General features: G+C 42.3%; 1 protein-coding gene across 1 annotated transcript in view; it reads right to left on the minus strand.

Moving 5' to 3' along the window:
• Positions 1-1,706: 1,706 nt before the first annotated feature.
• Positions 1,707-23,697, minus strand: part of VPS35L (VPS35 endosomal protein sorting factor like) — a 120,027-nt gene continuing 98,036 nt past the window's right edge. The window contains exons 29-31 of the mRNA XM_084641114.1: positions 14,914-15,032; positions 4,681-4,827; positions 1,707-2,916 (exon numbers count right to left, since the gene is read on the minus strand). Coding sequence (XP_084497240.1) covers positions 2,818-2,916; positions 4,681-4,827; positions 14,914-15,032 — 365 coding nt within the window. The 3' untranslated portion in view covers positions 1,707-2,817. The remainder of the gene's footprint in view (positions 2,917-4,680; positions 4,828-14,913; positions 15,033-23,697) is intronic.

The following is a 23,697-nucleotide window of genomic DNA, read 5'->3' on the forward strand; positions in this document are numbered from 1 at the left end:
CTGTTTGATCATCAAATAGGTTGCAGAGCTGTTCAGTATCTCTATTCTTCTGAGACATTTGTATATTACCTTCTGTGAAAAGATCCTGGTATTCTGCACGTCCATGTAGCACAGAAAGCCACATTAGCTGTACAGCTAACAGGATCAGAGGCCTTGCATGCATGTTCTACACTGCAGATTTGTAGATCACCATTATCCCATACATGGGCAGACCAAACCAATCAACACTCCCACTAAAATAGAGCAGACATTTAGCTAGAGAACTCCCAGGCTTCCAAAGGAATTGAACCATGGGTGAAACACACCAAGACAAAGTGGCTGTAATGTGAGTAAACACACTCGTGGGGAGGGGGGACTGAGAATGGTTTAGCACTTGCACACCATCAGGTTAGTTTTTAAAAAACCTTTTATCTTCTAAATTAGCACCACTCCCCTCCCACTGACCACCTGTAATTCTGGTTCTCACCAGACTTTGCATTGATAAATTAACAGCATATGTGCAAAGAATGGAAACAGAGTCAAATATATGCCCCATTCCATATTGCATAGCTATGATACACTTGTTCTGATAGTTATATACCAGGGGCAGGCAAACTTTTTGGCCTGAGGGCCACATTGGGTTTCCAAAATTGTACGGAGGGCCGGTTAGGGGTGGCTGTGCCTCCCTAAACAGCCAGGCGTGGCCCGGCCCCCGCCCCTATCTGACCCCCCCGGGACTCCTGCCCCATCCACCCCCAGACTACCTGCCCCTGACTGCCGCCCCATCCAACTTTCCCTCTCCTTCCTGATTGCCCTCCTGCCTGGACCCCCTGCCCCCATTCAACCCCCCTGTTCCCCTGCCCTGTATCCAACCCCCCGCCCCCACTGCTCCCTCCTCCCTTACCGCACTGCCTGGAGCACTGGGGGCTGGCGGTGTTACAGCTGCACCGCCCAGAGCGCCAGGAGAGGCAGCTGCGCCACCTGGCTGGAGCCAGCCGCGCCGCCGTGCAGCACAGAGCACCGGGTCAGGCCGGGCTCTGCAGCCCCGCCACCCAGAGCACTGCGCCAGCGGTGCACTGAGCTGAGGCTGCAGGGGAGGGGCCGGGGGCTCGCCTCCCAGGCCAGGAGCTCAGGGGCCAGGCAGGAGGGTCCCAAGGGCCGTAGTTTGCCCACCTCTGTTACATACCCTACACGATTACTTTTGAAAAACCTTATTTCCAATCTAAAATTTTAAAAAAGTATTAACAAGCATCCAATATCATTCAACCCCTCTGAATGAAAACTAATTCCTAACCCTCTACTGCAAGCTGTGCATACCCCACTAAATTACAGACAGCAAACGATGTAGTGAATGTCCATTGATAAGTGGACCCTTTGATATAATTACCGAGGACTCAAAATACATTGCAGAAAAATCAGTTGTTGCCTGGCAACCAGAGCAGTTATTCACCTGAACTGGCCTATCACTAGTCAGCTTTTTTTTTAAATAGCAGTTAAGCTTCATCCACTTTAAACCCCGGCATGTGTGATGATGCACAAGTAATGGACACCTGCATTTCTTAACACACCACCTGCAAAAACAATAAAAAGCTCCAATCATCGACTGATTAACACTTCTGCTCTCCAGCTAAACTAGTTCTGAGGGCATAACTCCTTGTTTTAATCAATGAGGCAGTCATCAGTCTCAGCACGATGGAGAATATTTTGACAGCACCATTCCACACGCATTACAAAGTACAGCTTCTACCACAGAGCAGAGCTATTTTATTAGAGAATTTCATTCACACAAAATGGAATTTTCACCCTCTACAAAAGACAACTTCTTGCTCAAAATTTGGCTAGAGTATTTTAGTCATCCTTGCTTATTGTAGAGAATAACTCAGTAAATTGCCTAAACTCAATCAAAACTAGGGCACTTATGGCAGTAGCAGCAACCTCACATCCTGGCTCCTTGCCACTGGCAGAGGGGAATTTGTTAAGCAGTAGAATAGCAAATGGAACTAATCATCACAGGATGTTCAGTCAGGTGATGACTGTGGATACATGTAATAAGGAACAAAGATGAACTAAACTGCACATTAACAGGTTTTATTTGATGATACTGTGCATTTGGACTGGAAACACAAGGGACTCTAAATACATTTGCATTTTCCTCTGAAGACTCCCCACTGATTGCCAGATTAAATTTAGAGGTTCCCTCCATTTTACAAAACATTTTTAGACTAAAAGGAAAAGCATAAACATGTTGGCGAAAGTGTATTACAAAAATGGTTTTTCAAATCCAGAAAACAGTAACATCTCAGCCATATTCCTGTTATACTGAAACTGGCCACATGAATATTGGAAACAGCTCTGTCTACAAAGAAGTCTGAGGCATAATTCTCATCTAGAACTACTGCTGATCATGAACTAGGATGTTACAGCAACATATTGCTCACACGCAGGAGAAAATAATTTGTCCTAAATGGAATGAAGTTGGGGGGAAGGGGGAGCTCCTGAATATGCGTATTTGGACAATTTTCTTCCTATGTTGTTAAAGTTATGTCAAATTCAGGTCTAGAATGTTTTTTGCCATCAGAAATTTTAAGATGCACTTTACTGAATCTAAACATTTCAATCAGATTCTGTTTAATGACACCATTGGAACCAAACTTAGTTCAAATTATTGCACTTTGTCAGAACAATTTTACCTTGTCCAAATTAATCTGTCATACTTTTAAGTGAAACTTAAAAATGAAAATACACTGAACTCTAACAAAAGCTCAGAATAAAGCTCCTATTTTATGGACTTGGCAACATGCCCTTCGTGACGGATGACTCTGGGAAGGGTAACATTCATCAGGTCCTGGACTGCAGAGGGAGCCTTAGTGCCAGCTCTGTAAAATGACTCATTTCAGGTTGTTTGCTTTGCCTCTTGATATATTCCAGTGTTTTTACCTACAGAGGAAGGAGACAGACAAATCTTTGTACTTTTTCTTGAATCAGCTTACTTGACAGCCCTATGAAAAGTTTAGTGACGATTTTCACTGGGTTTCAATACTGCAGTCCAATCCAGGCATAACCACCACACACTCCTGACCCCAGAGCTGGCAGTCACAGGTGTTGCTCAACAAGTGTTATTTTTCAGGTCTGGACCATGCTGCTTCTCCACTAACCAGAAAGGCAGTTTCATTTGGAGTAAAGCTGTCTCCTGTACTCCTAGCCCCAGCAGTTTCAGTTCTCATACATCCAGCAAATGCATGACATCCTTATTAAACGTGCTGGGAAAGTTACCAAGGCAGTCTAAATAGAAAAGGTCGGCTAGTTAGCATCCAGTAAGCCGATGCTGCCGACTGTTCCAGGCTGGATGCTAGTGTTGTAAAGTGGCCCACTGGTCATAGCAAAAGAGACTACAATCACACTCCAGTTTACTTATAACCCTGTCAGTCATGGGCCCAGGACACAAGTGAAAGGCTACCTCCGATTTCTGTTTTGAGCAGATGCTGATTCAAAGTTGGAATTTACATTATGTGCTCGCATATAAAATCAACAGTAAGTTATTAGGATTCAGATACACAGGACATGTTATTTTTCAATTCAAAACCATTTTAAAAGATTTAAATGAACATATTTTTGTTGTAAGAAAATAAATCTAATAAAATAACTGTGAGGCATGGCTAGGAAGGGTTAAACATCCTGTAAAATAAATAACTCACAGAAGACATGTGGGGAGATAATGTTTGTGTTTTTGTGTATTTACATATGTATGAGTAGGGTCCACAAGGTAATCAACAGTCCCTGTCTATGTTGTATTCTGATATCATTTAAATGAATTGTAAAAACGGGATATCTCGGTATTTCTCTCTCTCTGAAATATACTGTGAATGGTGGAGGAAAACCCCAATTGCCTTATGTTAATTCGTATAGCTAAGTGATGGACCTCCTTCAAAGTCATCCTAATTACCTTTTGTTCCCCAAGGAACTCCCAACTTGTCAAAGAGGACATGAAATTGTATAAAAGATCCTTGGGTCCCAATTCTGTCAGATCTGCTTAAGCTTCGTCAGGGGAAGTTTGAGTCACAAGACTGAGGTTGCAGTTATGCGGGTACACCCTGAATATGATATCTGGACATTGGACTATGACCTATGAACTGAATTCTAAAGGAACTCTTTGCAACCACAAAGCTCACCATCTCTGCTATGAATCTGCACCTAAATGAACTGAAGTCATGTCTGTATGTATATTGATCTTTTAACCATACTCTCTCTCTCTTGTTTTTTAATAAATTTTAGTTTAGTGTGTATTTGGGTAAGATCTGAAACATTCATTAGCCTGGCAGGTAATGTGTCCAATCCTTTGGGATTGGTAGAACCTTTCCTTTTATATGATGAAATAAGATTTACCGAAATTTTCATCATATTTGACGTGGGTACGTGGATGGAGGTCTGAGGCTGGATCACATTAAGGGAACTGTGTTGTTTGGACTTCTGAGTAACCAGTAAGGTAATAAAGAAGCTGTGAATCTAAGTATTGGAATATCCACCAGCTTTTTGGGGTTTGGCTGCCCCATTCTTTGAAGTTCACCCTAATTGAGTGACCACAGATGGCTTCCACTGGGACCCAGGTCACACTGACCCTTTCCACCAGTAGAAGTAAAAGGAAGGGCACCTAGAACTAATGCCAAAAATGGCACACTCCATTTCAGTCCATGTTATTCTTACCATAGTCTTGGTGTCAGCAAAGCCATGCTTCTGTGCCAGGTTCCAGAGATTGACTGAAAGTTGGTTTAGTTTGTTGTTCCGTAGATCTCCATGAGCTAAAATACTATTAAAGAAGTAGAGAGCCAGCTGGCTTTGGCGCTTCAGAGTCTATCATTAAAAAAAAAAAAAAAATATATTATTCTACAGCCATCCTGGAGTTCTGATATATCAGCAAAATATAGATATCCTGATAATTATACACAGTTCAGAGAATTTTACCAACAGCTAGACATATGCTCTGTAACAAACAGGCCTAGCATTATCAACATTAGCAAGGACTTTGGGGCTAGTCCTCCACGCATTTGTCCTCAAAATAGGACAAATAAAAAAACACCTATCTACTCATTCAGCCCCATTCCAAAGTAGTGTGAGTTACAACAGTTCCTACATCAGGTGTCAGTTTAGCTCAATGACTTGGTACATTTTTGTAATACTGTGCATTCTAGATACCTGAACGGTTGTAGCTGTAAACACCACCACTACTGCATACTCACAGTACTGAACGTGGGCACCTCTTCTGCCACCTCACTGACAGGGCTGTTTGAAAGGTTCTACAGGATGATTTAGTGGGGGATTGGTCCTGCTTTGAGCAGGGGGTTGGACTAGATGACCTCCTGAGGTCCCTTCCAACCCTGATATTCTATGATACAAGAACCCTGAACTTACCTGAGATCAGGGTGCCTTTAAGATCCTATTAGGACTGTGAATATTAGCCCAGATTCATAAGAGTCCAGCAGACTTGGGGTGAAGTTCATATAGCCTGACCTCCCTTTTAGCCCCTCACACCTAACAGCAGCTTCCACAGGGATCTCAGCACTGTCTTCCCAGAGGTCCTCCCCACAGTTGCTTGCTGTCTCTTGAGGCCAGGAGGTTTCTCCCACTTTTTATAGTCAAGGAAATCCTACAAAGGATCTTTGGAACACAGGCAACCATGCACTAAACCTTATGGAGTGCTACTGGCCCTGCTGCTTAGCTTACTAGCGGTTGCAACAGCAGTCAAATTGTGTTTTAGGGAATGAAAGGCAGAGGCAAGTAAGACATATTACAGGACTGAGGCCCAACTGCCTCTGGCCCTCTCCTCCCAAAAGCTTTCAAAGTGGGACTCTGTATCAGTATCAGAAGACCAAGATCATGGAGACAGGAGAAAATGCTGTCAGCGCAGGCGGAGGTGAGATTGGTGGAGCAGAGTACAAGAGTTGGCAACTTTGTCTATCTTGGAAGTACAATATCCGCTAGTGGCCGGCTCACTAAGAAAGTCAAAGCAAGAATGGTAAAGGCAGTAGATCATTTTCCTGTCTGTCAAACATCTGGAGGAGTGAGAAGAATACAATGCTATTGTCCTCCCAACATTATTGTTAGCCCTGGAAACATGACAGATTACTCCTCGGATTAAGTGAGGAGGCATGGGATATGGGGGTGGGGAAGAAAAGACAGATGGAGGAAGGGAGTTATTGCTGGGAGGGGGGGTCACATAGACTGGAGGTCAGAAGGGCTAGTGTGGGGACAAACTGGAGCAGGGGCTGAATGGGAGTGGGGGTGCAGGGACACATGGGAGTAGAGAGGGGTGGCTGAGTGCGGGTGCAGGGACACATGGGGATGGGGTGAGCAGGTGCAGGGACACATGAAGACAGGGCGTGATGTGTCTGATGGATTGGGAGAGGCTAGGGCTCAGCTCCCCAACTCCCTAACAATCCCTCCACACCCCAAAAAACCTGTTCCATACTTCTCCCACCCACACCCAAAAACCCACGTGGTTCACTCCCAGGCTCCTTCCGAACAATTACTTCCCTCTCCCTCAGCTCCTCCATTACCCCTGACTCCCCAAACCTTTGCACTGGTTCTGAGGCATGCAGGAAATACGTTTCTGTATTGTAGTTTAAGTGAATTACTCAACGTTCTGTATTAATATGCCTAGTAAGAAATCTATTTGTCAAAAAAACATTTCTTAAATCTTTTTTGTTGTCTGTATTGTTACAGACGTATTTAAAAATACCTGTCAGCAAGTAAGTTACCAAAAGAATTGAAACTGGCGTGATTATATTGTCTTATTTTGACAAATAAAATATGCAGAATTTTAAAATACTGTGCGCAGAATTTTCAGTGTTTTGGTGCAGCATTCCACCAGGAGTAGCAGGTAGTGGAAATACATGATAGGAAACTGAATGCATTTCAGCACCATTGTTTAAGAAGAATCTTGAAAATTCATTGAAGAGATTGTGTAACCAATGAGAAAGTGTTGTGCTGCACAGGTCACCAGACTGTGGACTCAATAATTACGGAGAGACTGCTTTGTCATCAGCCTTCCCATAGCAGAAGCTCAACGTATTTCAGACTGGATTCCACGCAGAGAAAAAAGAAGTCATGGAAGACAAAGAATGACCTATCGCAGGATGATTGAAAAGGATATTACCATCGTGGAGACAACTTATGATGGAGTCGCACCTTGGTCTGGATAAACAGCAACAGAAAGAATGGGTTGTCTCATGCACCACTAGGTGCAGGAGATTCTAAGTCTAAGTCTCCTCCCAAGAGATACAGAAAAAAGGGAGAGGGCTTCCTTGCTCCAAAAGGCAGCGGGGAAGAACCCCTTGACAATTTAAAAAAAAATTAATTGCAAAACTTTGCAAATCAGGTCTCTTATAGAGCAACTTTACACAGCTATACTACAGACCTCTTAGCATCACCACCAGCACGGGGCATGCATAATGGAAATGCTGACACCACTTCCACTGTTAGTTATGCCTGTGCTGCTAGGCACTGCTCTTATCAAAGGTCCTGGCTGAGAGGAGGTATTTATTTACCCTTGCTTTTCTAGAGCTGTGCTTTGTGTTCGGCTCACTTGGAAAAGAGACCGTTGATTAAAAGGCAGAGTCTCATCTACTACAGTAATTGAATCAATTGAAGAGCAGTTAGAAGCAAGTGCACAATCATAGTCAACCCCCCACATTAATTAACAAATTTCATACTTCACTTGAGCCTTCTCTAAATTCAGCCAGTAAATTCTATAGCCGGTATACAGTATTGTTGTAGCAGTGAAAAGAAATTAACGTTTCCTATCGCTGCCAGCAGAACTAATTGCATATGCACGCTATCAAAAAGGAGATGGCATGGACCAAGCAGCTAAATAAGGACAAGAGAAGATACCCACCCCCACTGGGGGCAGTAGCACTTGATCGTTAAGCATTTAGCGACCAACCTACAAACACGCCAACTCTTTCAAATCAGTGAGATTACTCATGGTAACAAGTTCTAGCAAACACGTTAATAAAATGTAGGCTCAGACCTTCACTATTTTATCTATTTTTCTCCCACTTGTGACTGTCTCTTTTATTCATGGTGCCCCTTAGTTTGGGAGGCTTTCCCAAACCTAACATATGCTAAACTACCTTAGAAAACTTTGGACAATGGGTCTGTCAGTGAAGCATCTAGCTATGAAGACAACAAGCCACTGTGTGGTTTGGGCCACTGTATTTTATTCATAAGTGCCTTTAGAATGTAAGCTCTGCACATACCGATTCTGTTCTTTATTTAGCATGTTCAGCTGCTACATAGATAGGAAGATATTTTACAAAAAAAAAAATACTGAATTGGCAAGGTCACATAGCATTGGAGTATTTGACTATCACCACTGTTGAATATTTAAAGTCATCACATAGTACAGGTGGCTACTTTTCAATAGATTACTACTTTTATTCTGAGGTGGTGCTTAGAATATTAGATTGAAACCCCCTTTCTTAAAAACTTTTATTACAAAAATTATGGGTCACTCAGTGAGTACATAAATCCCCACTAGTGTTAATGGGAGTAAAGTGCAGCAGTCACAGAGAAAATGCTTCCATTTACATTTATATATTGTAGCACCTTTCATCCCAGTGGCTCCCAAAGCTTTTTACAGCCTTAGATTCAAGCATCATTTCATCCACTGTTGAAATGTAGCCACTTCTGGACACAGACACGGTCCATCAGTCTGCCCCAGCAACACATCTAGCAAACTATCAGGAAACGATGAGTAGTTAGAAAGTAACTATCAGAGCTGAGAGAAAGCACTGCATTAGGACCAACGTCTTTGAGCAAAAGGAAAATAAAAGAAAGAATATATGATGTGGCATGACAGCATGCATTTGAGATGGGAGAATTATGCGATGCAAAGCCTTTTTGCCACTCCACCATGTATTTTGTACTTGTACATTTTAGAGAAATACTTCAGAAATGTTTAGAGCATTTGAATTATTATCTGGACTATTTTCCCCCTCCACCTTAGGTTAACCACTTGTGCCTATATATTTTTGCTTGAATCCAAACATAAAAGAGAGACTGTTTGAAGCTGCCTGCAGGTTTACGATAGTAATAATCCTAGTAGAGCTAGATTATTGAGCTGAGTGCAGGAGAGGTGGTCAAAGGTCTCTTCCCTGGATATCCCCACCTCATTGTATTTCTATACAATATATATGCCTGTGTATGTGCCCACACTCTGTTTAACATTTTGATAACATACAGAACACTTCAAAAAGGATACAGCACATTCAAGACAGAGTCAGAAGGAAGGGATGTACATTACAATTCACAGTATTTTGAGGTAAGCACACAGGCACAAGTAGGAGATGGGGATCCAATCATATGTTAGAAGTTGCAAAGTTAAGAGATGCACAGACTCCAGAGAAGATGGAGTAAAGTCCACTATATAAAAAGGAACAAAAGCAAGAAGGCGTGCAACACTCTACATCATGATCAACAAGAATATTTGTGTAACATGGCACTGACCTCAAATCTGAATGAGAAATCCATGTCAACAACCTGCCAACTCCACTGACATAACCAAGACGGAATTGTGGAGGGCGTTCCAACTCATGAGGATGTATTTATGGGCAGCAAACAGAGAGGAATAGATCAAGTTTCATGTGATTATGGCAGTCACATAAATCATGAGACTAATAGTTCCCACACCAAAGAGAGCAGAGAGTACCCACTTGGTAAGCATTTTTCATAATCTTTGAAACAGTGTGTAGATGACACTGGAATAAAGAAAGAACTACACAAGCCCAGAACATGTGGCCTGTTATGTCCCTCATGTCCTATCCCCTCCAGCAAAGAGTAGAGTAATATCTTAATTTAATATGGCATGATGGAGAAAAATGTGATCTTGCTGTTATTATCCATTTTAGCACTGCTTACAATAGCAATCCTGCTTCCTAGCATTCACTCCAGCCTTCTGTTGAAATTTGCTCGCTTAGAGCTTCATGCTGTGAGGAACAAGGCATTTGGGAATTTAGATGTGCTCCTTCCTCTCAAGAGGTCACAGTGGGCAGCTTCTCCTCTCCTCAAGAGTCCTTCAGGGGCCTGTTCATACACATTAGTCAATTAGGGACGATCATAAGATGGTATAAGCAGACAATATCAAGCTCTCAGAACTTAATACACAGTGCCATTACACAGTTATCCTCCTCTCTGGGATAATAAAGCCCCTCGATATAAGACAACTGACTCAAGTTCAGCCTGAGTAAAAGGTGATGCTGACTGGAACAGAGGAAACACTAATAACCCAGCAGCAGCTCTGAACTCGCCAACTGTTGTAAGCGCAAGTCCCCTGTTTACTAAGGTAGTATGTACACAGTCTTAGGGTCCTCTTGGACTCATCATTGCACCTGCATTCCTAAATAGTAGCAGCAAGCAGAAATTCCTTCTTCAGATGGCCAGGTGACTAAATCCTTTCTTGTGGATACAGACCTTGAAACAGCACTCTGTGATTTGTCAGTCTCACTCTAGGAGTACTCCAATACACTCTACATGGGAACTCCAGCTGGCTTGGTGTGCAGGAGCTTGCTTTCCTGGTTAGACCAATGAGAACACACTACTCCAGTGCTCCAAGCCCTATATTGGCTACCTATCAGATTCAGGATACACTTCAAGACCATGGCCCTAATTTTTAAAGACCTCATTAAAGTAGAGCTCAGCAACTTTCTCTATTCGTTTCTCTATTGCCACATGGGGTTCACGGATGATAGAACCCATGGCAATACTCTCAGAAGCACTTTTGTTGAAGGCCCTAGGCCAGAGAAATCCCTGTCAGCAGAGATCAGGATGGTTCCCACTCTTGCCACTATTAAAGAGCAGTACGAGACACTTCCCACTGAGCAAGCCTTCCAAGATAACCGCAAGCTACAACAATGGCCTGCCTACATTTCTCAGACTGACAACTTAATAGAAATAGTTGCTTTTCTAGGAGGTATCACAAGTGTACTCAGGAGACCATTCAATACCTCTTTGTTATGGAAGTGAGATGAGATGTTGGAATGAAGAATCTTAACTGGCTGTAGACTAACCAAGTTGCTGGAAATTCTGAAAACACTGTAAGTTCACCTCATCTTTGAGATGTATGATTTGAATGAGGAGCAGGGTGAAGTTTGGACTTCTGATAACTGGAACTGTGGGAGAATTGCAAATATTTGTTTCTGGCAACTCCTACAGCTTGCAGATACTTTCCCAACAGTGGAGGAAGCATGCTTCCTGCTCCAAGGAGCTAACAAAGCCATCACTGTTTGAAGGCTTTAGTAACAATACTGGAGTGACAATAATAGAGAATTGTTTCAGGAAGAACTTTAAATCTTTAGCATCTTTAAAATAAAAAACAGGTGAGCTAATTGGGTAAATAGGTGTGGTGGCTGAGAGATTAAGGAGCTTGACTACAATCCCGAAAGTTGAGAGTTCAGGTCTCACTTAATCTCACCCTGAAAGGCCACCACCAGTTATCACCCAGGTGCAAAACGCATATCTGATCCATCAGGTTAGGGTAGTCAAAAGTGGTCGGACATGATGCTGACCACCTCACTTCCTGGTGTAACATTGGCTACTGTAACACTTTGGTTTTGGATCCAAAGCAAATGGCTCTGCACGAAACATGCGCACATTTGACTGTTCACGACTCAGTCCAACTGCAGCAGGCAGGATCTTAACATTTATAAGAATTCTGCATTAAAAACAAACAAACAACAAAAAACCTTCCAGCCCAAAATGCAATAAAAATGCAAAGCAGGGAACAGTATGGTGGCACACTCCCATGACCACAGATGGTTTGTATTTGTATAGGGTAGTTTGGGATTGTAAATTTCAGTTGAAACATTATCACACAAAAGAAGCAGAATTTTTGAAAGATATTTTAAAGTAATATAGGAAGAAAGGAGGAGCATACTGTGTTAACATCAGATTCACTTCTCTTCCTTCAAATTGCAGTTTGGCAGTCATTTAATTATATGAAAATCAATTCCCTTTTATGGGTTTCAAATGAAATGAACCAAGGAAAACCAATATCAGCAGAGGCTTGTTCATGTAAATGAGCAGCCAAATAATAAAAGGTCGCCAACACTGAAGTGATCAAAATAAAATTTGAGATGATTTTCTGCCAAGTACTGCTTTAGAGATGAAGGATGTGACTTTAATCAACATCATCAACCCCTACACTCCCCACCCCCTAAAAAAAAGGAAAAAAAGAGAGAAATACTTGGCTTCTGTATAGTGCTCTTCATCCACAGATCTGAAAGCACTTTGTAAAGGAAGGCAAATATCCCCCACCTTACAACTGGGGAAACTGAGGCACAGAAGAGAAGTGACTTGCCCAAGATCACACAGCTTCCCAATAACAGAGCTAGGATCATAATGTGTGTCCCTTTACTCTCAATCCAGTGTCCCTCTATCTACTGGACCATAATACCTCCTGCTTCAGTGAATTAGCTAGACGGACTCTCTTAGTAGTCTAAGCATCAGGTTTGTAAAGCTAGACTTCCTGGAAACACAAGTCCCAATCCCAGCAGGACAGGCTCAGCCTGCGTGAGCTAAATACAGTGACAGTTTACTGTGTTTGGTATTTCACAGAGTATCTTAAAACCCGGTCCTGTGTGTTCTGTGAGCACGTTAAAAAGATCCCATGGCACTATTTCTAAGAGCAGAAGTTGCTTTGGTGTCCTTGCCATTGCACAGGGTGCTGGTTTGCTGTTGCATCCAAAGACAGCTGTATTTCACTGTGCTACTGTACATACATAGTTTATGCTGTACGTTGGAATGTGCCACCATAAAAATGTGGCATTTATTAATTTTGAATCTCTACAGTTGTTTTATGAGAAAGTATTTGATATCAAAGGCAGAGGAAATACTACTGTAACAGCAGTAGCTGGGCTCTCAAGTGCGTGTTGCTTAATGAATTCTTGGAGGCATACCTTACGGATCTCTCTTTAGAAGAATTTCTAAAATGTAATCCCAGCAGAAGGGGAAGAAAAAAAACCAACCACCTGAACTATTTGGCGAGTAGCCAAGTAAAATGACATAAGAGAATGACTTCAGCTCTATTTTCTTTCCATCAAAGACTCACTTTGCCCTGTATTTCAGGCTATAAGACATGAGACCTAAGTCTAATAGAGATAGTTTAAAAAAAAAAAAAGAGAGAAGAAGCTGTTGCAGTGGGAACTGAAGCTCAGAAACAGACATGTTACCAGGGGCATAGTCTGTTCTCATGCAAAGGTGAGGAGTTCAGCAACATGGAGAATGCCAGTCATAAAAGATGAGCCCATAGAGCTGTTTTTGATCTCACATACTGTATAAACCCGAAATCAAGGAATCCAATAAGTCGACAAGGGTTTGTGCTTTGTTTTAACTAGTGTAACCATTATTCAAAATAGGGTAAAAGTGAAAGTACTCCCTACAACTAAGCAAATCATTCTTAATCACCCTCTGGGATGCAGAGCCTTTACCAATAAAGTAATTTCCACTGCATTTAGCTCAGAACAGACCAATGGGTTAATTCTCATTTTGTCCATTAGCCTATTCCAGAGGTCTGGTTAGGTTGGTGAGAAAAGTAGCAGTTGGGACTAGGGAGAAAGTAGAGACTTTGGTTTAGGTCAGGAGTGAAGTGACAGCTGGGAGGGAATGGGAACAGAAGGGAGTTGTAGAGATTATTACATCTCAAGAAAAGCAGCAGGACCAAAGTTGGCACCAGAGCAGCATCCACTGCCTAGCAAAAAACAATTCTCTCTGGTACAACTGACTGTCCATGTCATGCACAGAATGCAGCTAAACAATCCATCTCTTAAAGAGTACAACAACAAATAGTGGGGCTATAAATATTACTGAATCTCTTCACCCCACTGTTGCCTATGTGATGTCTGTTTATTTTTTTTTAACCAAAGTAACACCATACAATCCTCTCTAGCTTTGTAAACATTCACAGGGCTTTCCAAAAGCAGCAACACACTAGATTGCACTGTCAATTATTTACTCCTGGGGGAATTCTGCATCACTGTGTGTGCGCAAAATTCATGTCCCCTACAGATTTCTTTGGTTCCCCGCAGAAAAATGGCTTCTGGCGGGGAAGCAAAGGGAAACCCCAAGAGCAGTCACGCACCTCTCCCCAGCAGTGCAGGCAGATTGGTTTGGGCGCCCGGAACAGCCAGTAGAGACGTAAATCACTGCTGCAGGGAGTGGACTGGGTAGCTGTGCATGTGAGAAAGAGACACTCTGTCCCTCTGTCTCGCTATCGCAGCACCCTCGGCATGGAGGGGCAGGGCTTCAGGGTGTTTCGGAGGAGGTAAGCGTGGAAAGACCAGAATGTAGAAGCCTGCCTGTTTAGTGAATTGTTCCCATTCCTCTTTGTGAATTCCCCCAGGAGTACAAAACAGGTATAAAAGTTTTAAGACTCCTTTACATTGCCAGTGAGGTGTAAAGGACAGTATGGCCTTATAAATGCTTATGGTGCTTTAGCTATTAGAACTGGTCCAACTTTCTGGACTGAAAAAATTTCCTATCAAAATGTGCTCCATGAACTGTTTGCTACTGATCTTTCTACCAACGGTCAGTAGCCAATATAAATTGTGAGTTTGACTCACCAGCCCTCAGTTGCTCTTCAGTTGTCTATGATGTAACACTGAGCATATGGCTGCATATATTTGTATGCTCCCCACTCCCATTCTCCATTCATTGTATTGTAGTTCAAATAAATTACCAAAATAATTGAAACCAGTGTGATTATATTGTGCTATTTTGACAAATAAAATATGCAGAACTTTGCAGAATTTTAAAATATTGTGCAAGGAATTTTTAAATTTTTGGCGTAAAATTTCCCCAGGAGTATCAATTGAAAAGGCTCATTTATTGAGCTCTGCAAGTGATCTGATGTTGCACTGTACAGTAATAAGACAAGAAAAGGCATACCTCCTCCTGTCCAAGGGTCTTCAGATGGTCCAGGATCTGAGCTATCACTGTCTCACACAGCTTGTTAATTTCAATCAGGAACTTGGAGTCTCCACCATAGAGGGTGTCATTGGAATCAACTGCAGAAACAAGCATAAATAAATCTGAGTTTAATTTGGATAATTATGTAAGTGTGTTTGCTGCAAAACAATACTGGATATTTAAAACAGATAGTTTTTAAAGCTGTAAAATGACCCCACCCGCATATGAAATCCTTCATAAAGACCTGACACCTGTGTTTTTACCACCATTGACTGATCTTAATTGCACGCTGCAACACAAAGCAACATACAGCACAACATACGAATCTTCCATATGGCCAGATCCCTTGCTTTCACTGAAGCTAGGTAGGTTTTGCCACTGACTTTAATAGGAGCGGGATTGATTAAGTTGATGGACAATTTATGCTTTATCCAATACATGCACCAACATATAGTTTTTCAGAGTGTTCCAGCAACCACAAACTTGGAGCCCTCATATATTACCATACCACTTTACAACTGCAGAAACGCTGCTTGTCTCTGTCAAAGCAATAGTGTTCATGGGAAGAGAACTTCAGAAAAATTGGTGAAGACTGAAAGGCTTGTGCCTATTTTGTAGCACATACCTTGTACACTGTACATGTAAATTTTTCACTTAGCTGTTCCATACCTTTTATTTGTAACTTACTATATGAATGCAAAGCTGACAATCTGGAGAAAAATTTGGCTTATTGACACTGTCACCCCAATTTTCCAGATCATTAACTATTATAAAATGTGTTAGTGGGACAAGTGACACCAGTTTCTCTTCAATGCTTAACCCCTCTAGCTGATTCTCCCTGTATACCTGGGAAACCTAGTCCCATAAGTATAAGGAAATCAGGCATGTGTGCAACTATCCAGGTGACTCCGGAATTATATATGCATGTTGCTTACACCAGGTTTATATTTATTTGTATACCTAAAAAATGGTAAGGCATTCTAAAGTAAAACTTGATTAACTGAAAATCATGGCCAATACTGACTAAATTCAGATAATAGCAGGAATTTTCAAAGTAGTCTGTATTGTTTTATACCAACTACATAGCCTTCTTTCACCTACTCACTTTAAGCAACACTTATTTTAAAGAGAATACATTACATGAAGAATTTTCAAATACAAGCATACTCTAGAGAAATCAGGGAGTGGGAGAGGAAGATCATCCCCAGCCCTCAGAGAACTTATTATTTAAAAGGTTTTGTTTTATTATTTTATTACTCTTTGGAAACTACTTTCCTTACATGCTGACAAAATAACATGAGAAATGAAAGCTTAGAATGAACAGTCAGTATGGTTATTACTGATGCACCACATTCAATTGGTGCTAGAGCAGCTTTTAACTGCTATTAATTGCAGTTTTATTTTTATTTTTTAAATATTGCAGTAAAAAGTAAATACATGCTGAGCAAAAACACGAGTGATGTAATTTTAAAGCTCATAGGTTCAAACATTTTACACAGCCACAGACTTGATACAAAAAACGTAGCCCTTTTTTAAATACCTGTGGCTTCTGTTTCATGACAAACATCTATTTTATCAGTAATGCCAGTGGGCCTCATCTGAAATCAAGGATCCATTCTGCTAGGTGCAGTATGGACATACACACACAGCCACTGCACTACAGAGCGCACACTAGAAACCTACATAAGTGAAACAAAGCTGACTACAGAACAAGGAGATCTGATTCAGTCATTTCTCATACACCGAGTTGCCAACTTTCTAATCACACAAAATAGAACACCCTTGCCCCACCTCCTTCCCAGAGGCCCCGCCCCCAGCCCTTCTCCTAGGCTCCTCCCTCTGTTGCTTGCTCTCCCCCACCCTGTCTCACTTTCACCAGGCTGGGGCACAGAGTTGGGGTGCAGGAAAGGGTGAGGGCTCCGGGGTGGGCAAGAGATGAGGGGTTAGGGGTGCAGGAGGGGGCTCAGGACTGGGGCAGGGGGTTGGGGTGCAGGCTCTGGGAGGGAGTTATGGTGCGGGAGCAGGTTAGGTTTGCCAACTTTCTACTTGTGCAAAACCGAACACCCTTGCTCTGCCCCATCTCCGACGCCCCAGCCCTGCTCACTCCATCCCCCATTCCCTCTGTCACTCACTCTCCCCATCCTCAAGGGACTGGATCAGGGGGTTGGGGTGCGGGGGGGGGGGAAGGGCTCCGGCTGGGGGTGCGGGCTCTGGGGTGGGGCTGGAGATAAGGGGTTTGGAGTGCAGAAGGGTATTCTGGGCTGGGACTGAGGGGTTTGGAGGGTGGGAGGGGGATCAGGGAGTAGGCTCTGGCTTGGGGTGCTGGCTCTGGGGATGAGGGTTTTGGGGTGCAGGATGGGGCTACAGGCTGGGATCGAGGGGTTCAGAGGGTGGGAGGGGGATCAGGGCTAGGGTCCGGGGTTGTGTCACTGGAGGGAGTCAGGGGTGCAGGTTCCGGGTGTCACTTACCTTAGGCGGCTTTTGGAAGCAACGGCATGACCCCCTCCAGCTCCTACGTGGAGGCACAGCCAGGTGGCTCTGCACACTGCCCCGTCCGCAGGCGCCACTTCTGCAGCTCCCATTGGCCCCGGTTCCCAGCCAATGGAAGGGACAGAGCCAGCGTTTGGGGCAGGGGCAGCGTGCAGAGCCCCCTGGCTGCCCCTACGCATAGGAGTCAGAGTGGGGACATGCCACTGCTTCCTGGAGCCACGCAGAGCCACGGTAGGAAGGGAGCCTGCCTTAGCCACACTGCGCCGCTGACCAGACTTTTAACGGCCTGGTCAGCAGTACTGATCGGAGCCGCCAGGGTCCCTTTTCGACCGGGCATTCCGGTTGAAAACTGGACACCTTGCAACTCTAGATTCCAACCTGAGGCAGGAGGTTGGGGAGCGGGAGGATGTTCGGGGTGTGGGCTCTGTCCAGGCAGCACTTACCTCCGGTGGCTCCTGGATACATCCAGTATGTCCGGCTCCTAGGTGGAGGGACCTGGGGCTCTGCTCGCTGCCCACACCCACAGGCACTGCCTCCACAGCTCCCACTGGCCGCGTTTCTCAGCCTATGGGAGCTGCAGAGCCGGCGCTTGTGGCAGGGGCAGCACATGGAGCTCCCGTAGCCACCCTTGTGCCTAGGAACAAGGCATGCCAGCTGCTTCTGGGAACCACACAGAACCAGGGCAGGCAGGGAGCCTGCCTTAGCCCTGCTGCGCTGCTGACCAGACTTTTAATGGCCCAGTCAGCGGTGCTGACCAGAGCCACCAGGATCCCTTTTCAACCAGGGATTCTGGTCGAAAACCGGATGCCTGGCAACCCTAGTCACACAATCTATGCAATCGTCAATATGGCAGAAACCACTTTATTTCACTTTGCTGACCAAAAGCAGTTTGTCTTGTATCTATAGATATTTAATTTGTTGGGTTGTTTAGATTATGATCTAAGCCTTAACTCTGCAGCATCAGCTCTGGATGTCTGCAAAAACTGGAAATTCAGCAGCAGCAGATAAATTCAACAAACTTGGTTATTTTAAATAAATCCAGATAGCAAGTTTTTAATGCTATGTATTTTGATATTACATACAATTTTTTAATATCACCAAAATTTACATCTTGAACGTGCCACAGATGATGAAAACTGCACTGTAGAAATTGCTAGGGATGAAAAAGGAACTTTGACAATCAGGAAAAGGACAGTTGTAGCTTTTGACACATGGGAATATACCAGAGGTGGGGGTTTTGTTTTAAATGCAAATAGGAAACCTCTCCTCTTTCTTCCTTTGTTGTGGGAAAGGTACAGGTGACTTGAAAAACAATACTTTTGGAAAGACTGGAAGACCTGGACTTCTAATTCCATACCTCAGCAATCTGTGACAAGTATGGCTAAGATTTTGGGGCTGAAGCAAAAAATATCATGGAGGTCTCTGGAAGTCATGGATTCTGTGATATAATCATAACCTTAGAGATAAGCAACTAGTGCTTCTAATTATCACCCACCAGTATTTACCAGTACATTCAATGATGGATACAGTTCATTAGCTGGATATTTCAGTTATAAGCTGAAGTGAGCAAATAGCTGATATTTTAAATTGCCATTACTAGGTTTCAGAGTTAACACATTGATACCCTTGTGAATTCACATCTCTTCAAGCTATTGTGTCAGGCTGCTTGTCTGCAAGCAGGAAAGCAATACTGCATTGATTTACGTTCAGTTCATGTTTGGTACAAACTTTGCAAACATCAAGAAAACCTAGATTCTGCAGCACAATTCCTCAGTGGCATGAGGTGTATGCATGACAAATTCCACAGCCAAGAACAATGAGAATCACCAGGCTCAGATTCTGAAGCAGTGAATCGATAAAGTGCCAAAAAAACTGTCTGTATTGGAAGAAGCATGCTGGGTAAATACTAGCATTAACAGGTTCTAATGTGTGATTATCTAAATCAGAATAAAGGTCTATTTGGTATAAACACATTTTAACACCTGGATACATTTTATGTTATGTGCTTCGTGCAGATGCCAGGAAAACTGTTCCATCACATGAAGTCAGTACTCCCCATTGAGTTAATACTCAAGTGGACCACCATTTTGCATCACAGGCACCGAAAACTCTTAATTGCCAATGCACTAGGGCCCTGGATCCTATGACAACTGCATCTACAAGTAGACGAATGGCTGAAAAAAAATCCACTAAATCCAGAGGAAAGATTCCATATTCATTGTACTTGGTACTGCTGCCATTTGAATGGTATTTGCACCTAGTCAGGCATGAAAGCTATTTCACTGCAAGCTGAACTCATTTCAGAAATCCACCAGCATCTTTAATGGAACAAACCAGCAGCTGCAAGAGGATAGTCCCATGTTTGTTGATGTAGAATGAGATTAAAGATTCTCAGCAAGTCATGGCCAGTCCTCTTTGGCTGTGTATATTTAGCATCATCCTCTTTCATGTCACAATTTTCTACTGACTACATAATAATCTGTACGCACTTATTTACGATCTGTTGATTTTAATTTTCTTCCTCAGCAAAATCTAGGTATTTCTAATAAATCAAATCTCCAAGAGAATAAAAAATCCAATGTCCCCCAGACATCCTTCACAATCATTCCCAGTTCTCTCTCTTTGTACAAGGCACTCCAAGAAATCCATATAACTATGGTGCTGCTGTCTAGAAACAGAAATGTTGCCCCAGGGGAAGAGGGAAAATAACTACTTCACATAGCTTTTTTCATTTGATGATATCATAGGACTTTACAAACATTTAAACTTCATAACACCCCCAAGAAATGAGTAAGTGTTATTCTGACCCTTTTATAAATGGAAAAAAGATAAGATCACATTCACTTTCTTAGAGATTCTGAAAGAGACTAGGAAGATCTCCACTACAGTCCGATGTTCCATATTGGCTCAATTGTAAACTTCCTCCTAGGCTGCTACATCTTGTCATGGATGGTGACTTTATCTTGGTAGCCCATCCACCAGAAGAACTCAAGTATTTATTTTAGATCTGCCTTTGTTTGAAAATCAGCATACCATCAGAAGGAAGCACAGTCTTAGAGCAGGGGACCAAAAGTCAAGATATCTGGGTTCTACTCCCAGTTCTGCTACTAACTCACCACCACACTTTCAAACATTTTAATCATTCTGAGCCCCACTTTCATGGTTCCAGCTATACAATGAAAATAAATAAATAAATATATAATTGCCAGAGTGAGATCTTAGCGTCTAGGTGTAAAAACCACAAGCAATTACAATCCACAAAGGACACTCTTCTCTGCCATATATTTTAGCCTTTTTCTGGAGCACACTACATTTGCAGCATCTTTTTTATCACTGTCAGAATCAGATTTTTTGTAAAATCACAACTTTTAAAATTTTAAATTTTCCTGCAGAGAAGCCAACCCTTCTTAAATGAGTATTTAGAAAGTAGGAAGCAGAAAACCAGTGCAGATATCGCTTAAAGGGGAAATTGGGCCTCTCTTTTCCTTTACAGGGATCCTGAAATAGGATTTAAACTTTGCTGTCACTAACTGCATCTCTCCTCTTTACTGAAAGTCTATTATGCCTCAGTGCTGTCCAAAGTGTCAATGACCTGCAAGTCCAATGACTGGAACGTATCCAATGCGTGGGAAGGTTTTATTTGCTAGTTGTTTCACCTTCCCTGTTATGATTTAAGAAGACACAACTACCACATCCAAACACAGCTGCATTTACAAAAAAATATGTTTTGTTTTTAAATGCCTGGAAAATATGACTTTCTTCCCTTCTCCTCCAGCATTATGTCTCCACTATAATGATTCAGATTCTAGTACGGAAATATTTATTTCTATATCCCACAAAAATGACAATGAGCTTCTAAACCCATCATCTGTTTATGGTTAGACTGTCAGGTCCATATGAAAACAGGAAGCAGGTACATAAAGAATTGGGGGCCTCTCCGACAGAAGGATGGCCATAAAGGCCTGATCCTGCTTCCAGTGAGGTCAATGGTAAAATTCCATGCGTTCAACTGGAATAGAACTGGTCCCATCATGATCACGAAGAGCTAAAGCCTCAGTTAAAGATGGCTGTGATCATCCCCTCACACATTTTTCCCCACCTTAAAAAGAGAAACTTGGGATCTTTTGCAGATAACTTCTGCCAAACCAGCCTACTCCAAGCAACTGGGTGATGGGCAGCCTCCCTCAGTTTCTACGTCTTGCAAGATTAGCATCATACAAGGAATTTAGCAGAATGAGACAAAAGTTGGAGTACATCTGAAAGAACTACTGGGTAGTAGATGCAACCACAAAATTTTAACTGTGTCAAAGTATGCAATGCAGACAGTCTCTGGTGCACTGCAGGGGCTAAAACACTTAGTGCTTAAAACTGAGTCAGAACAAAAAACTTACTTCATTTCTAGGGTCTGGGGCAAGTATCTCCATTTGGGAAACCTTTTTCCTTAGTGCTGACAGTGGCACTACTTGATACATTCAACTTGTTGATAAATGTGAACAGGTCTGTTTTGGTCATTTGTTATAATTAGAATAATCTTAGGTTTGCCACTGTGAAATCTCAAGATACAGCCGTAGTTTTAAAATGGTGATTCCCATAACAGATACTAGCACTTGAACCTGCTTTCATATATATATATATTTGGATTTGAGTCTATCTCCTGTAAAACTGGCAACAGTGTTTGCATAATAGATCATTTTATCAGATGTGTCCCCACATTCTTGAATTTTAGAGCAGGACTGAGCTTTAAATTCTGAGGTTTAGAGCTGTTAAATAATATATGCATGCAAAGTGTTGACAAGCCTAAGCTTTGACGACAGTTCAAACAAAAAGAAAGACCCTCTAAACATATAAATGCAAATAGTTTTAACAAATTCTAAAAGTTTTGATAGAGATTCTTCTGAAAAGTTCTATTTACTTCTACTGGGAACTGCACTAACTAGTCAGTTGTATAATTATTCAGGCTGATTCACCCATCTAAAAATTTTCTTTGAAAAGAAAAAAAATATTATTGCTGTTCTTATAAGCTTGTTCTTTGATCTTAAAAATATGGGCCAGTTGTCTCACTTTCTCCTTTTTGTCTCCTTCACTATATATCATAGAATTAATCAGGATGAACCGCAAGAAATATTTAATTTTTCTAATGAGTTGTAGTTTCTTAAAGTACAAAACCAAATAGAGTTCAGTCCTCAGGATGATCTTAAAAGAAAAAAAAAAAAAAAAGATGAAGCATTAAGGCTAAAAAGCTAAAATCCAAAGCTAACAGAACCCAAAAGGCTATTCCAGTAGAGGGAAAGTGGGAAGTTTAACAGAAGCGACCAGCGGATGCTCCTATTGGGTGAAAAGAAAAGGAGTACTTGTGGCACCTTAGAGACTAACCAATTTATTTGAGCATGACCTTTCGTGAACTACAGCTCACTTTATCGGATGCATACTGTGGAAACTACAGAAGACATTATATACACAGAGACATGGACCATGTCACGAAAGCTCATGCTCAAATAAATTGGTTAGTCTCTAAGGTGCCACAAGTACTCCTTTTCTTTTTGCGAATACAGACTAACACGGCTGTTACTCTGAATCCTATTGGGTGGCTGATGCTGTGTCTTGTCAAACAATAAGTGGCATACTGGAAAAAGTGATTTTCTTCTTCCAGCTCCACATTGCCACAATGCAGTAATCCTGGAGGTATGAAATAGTCTGCAGATAAAGCCTTCACAAAAGGCAGCTGGCAGGAAATCCCCAAGCTGTGGGAAAGTGTGTCCACAAAACAAAATTCTTCACCTATGCATACCCAGCTATGGTCAAGTTCACATCTGGATTTTAAACAAACAAGCTTATCTTAGTAACCTCTCTCTACTGCTTTTACTGCAGCAGCGTCTGGAATTCACACGACTACAGTAAGCTTACACCAGAACTGGCAGAGTTAAAAACAAGGCTCATAACTGACTTTTATCCAGAAAGCAGCACACAGTCTTTCAGGCATAACATTAGGAAGTTATGGAGCCAACAGAACAAAGACAGGCCAACAAATGAGAGATAAAAGGGATCAGAATACAAGACCCAGGGATATGGAGTGGAGTTACAAAAGCACAGAGGTAACATCCAAGGTTGAAGCTAGCCAGGAGGTGTCTCAGAAAAATAAAAACAGGAGAGTAGAGGGTCAAAGATAAAGCCTTGAGGCTCCTCAGAGCAAAAGATGAGGGATAACATAAAGCCTCCCTCAGGAGATATAATTACAGAGAAGTGTGCTAGAGACACTTTTCATGCTGGCAGCTG

The sequence above is a fragment of the Lepidochelys olivacea genome (assembly GCF_965140295.1).
Source record: "Lepidochelys olivacea isolate rLepOli2 genome assembly, chromosome: 10".
Lineage (NCBI taxonomy): Eukaryota > Metazoa > Chordata > Testudines > Cheloniidae > Lepidochelys > Lepidochelys olivacea.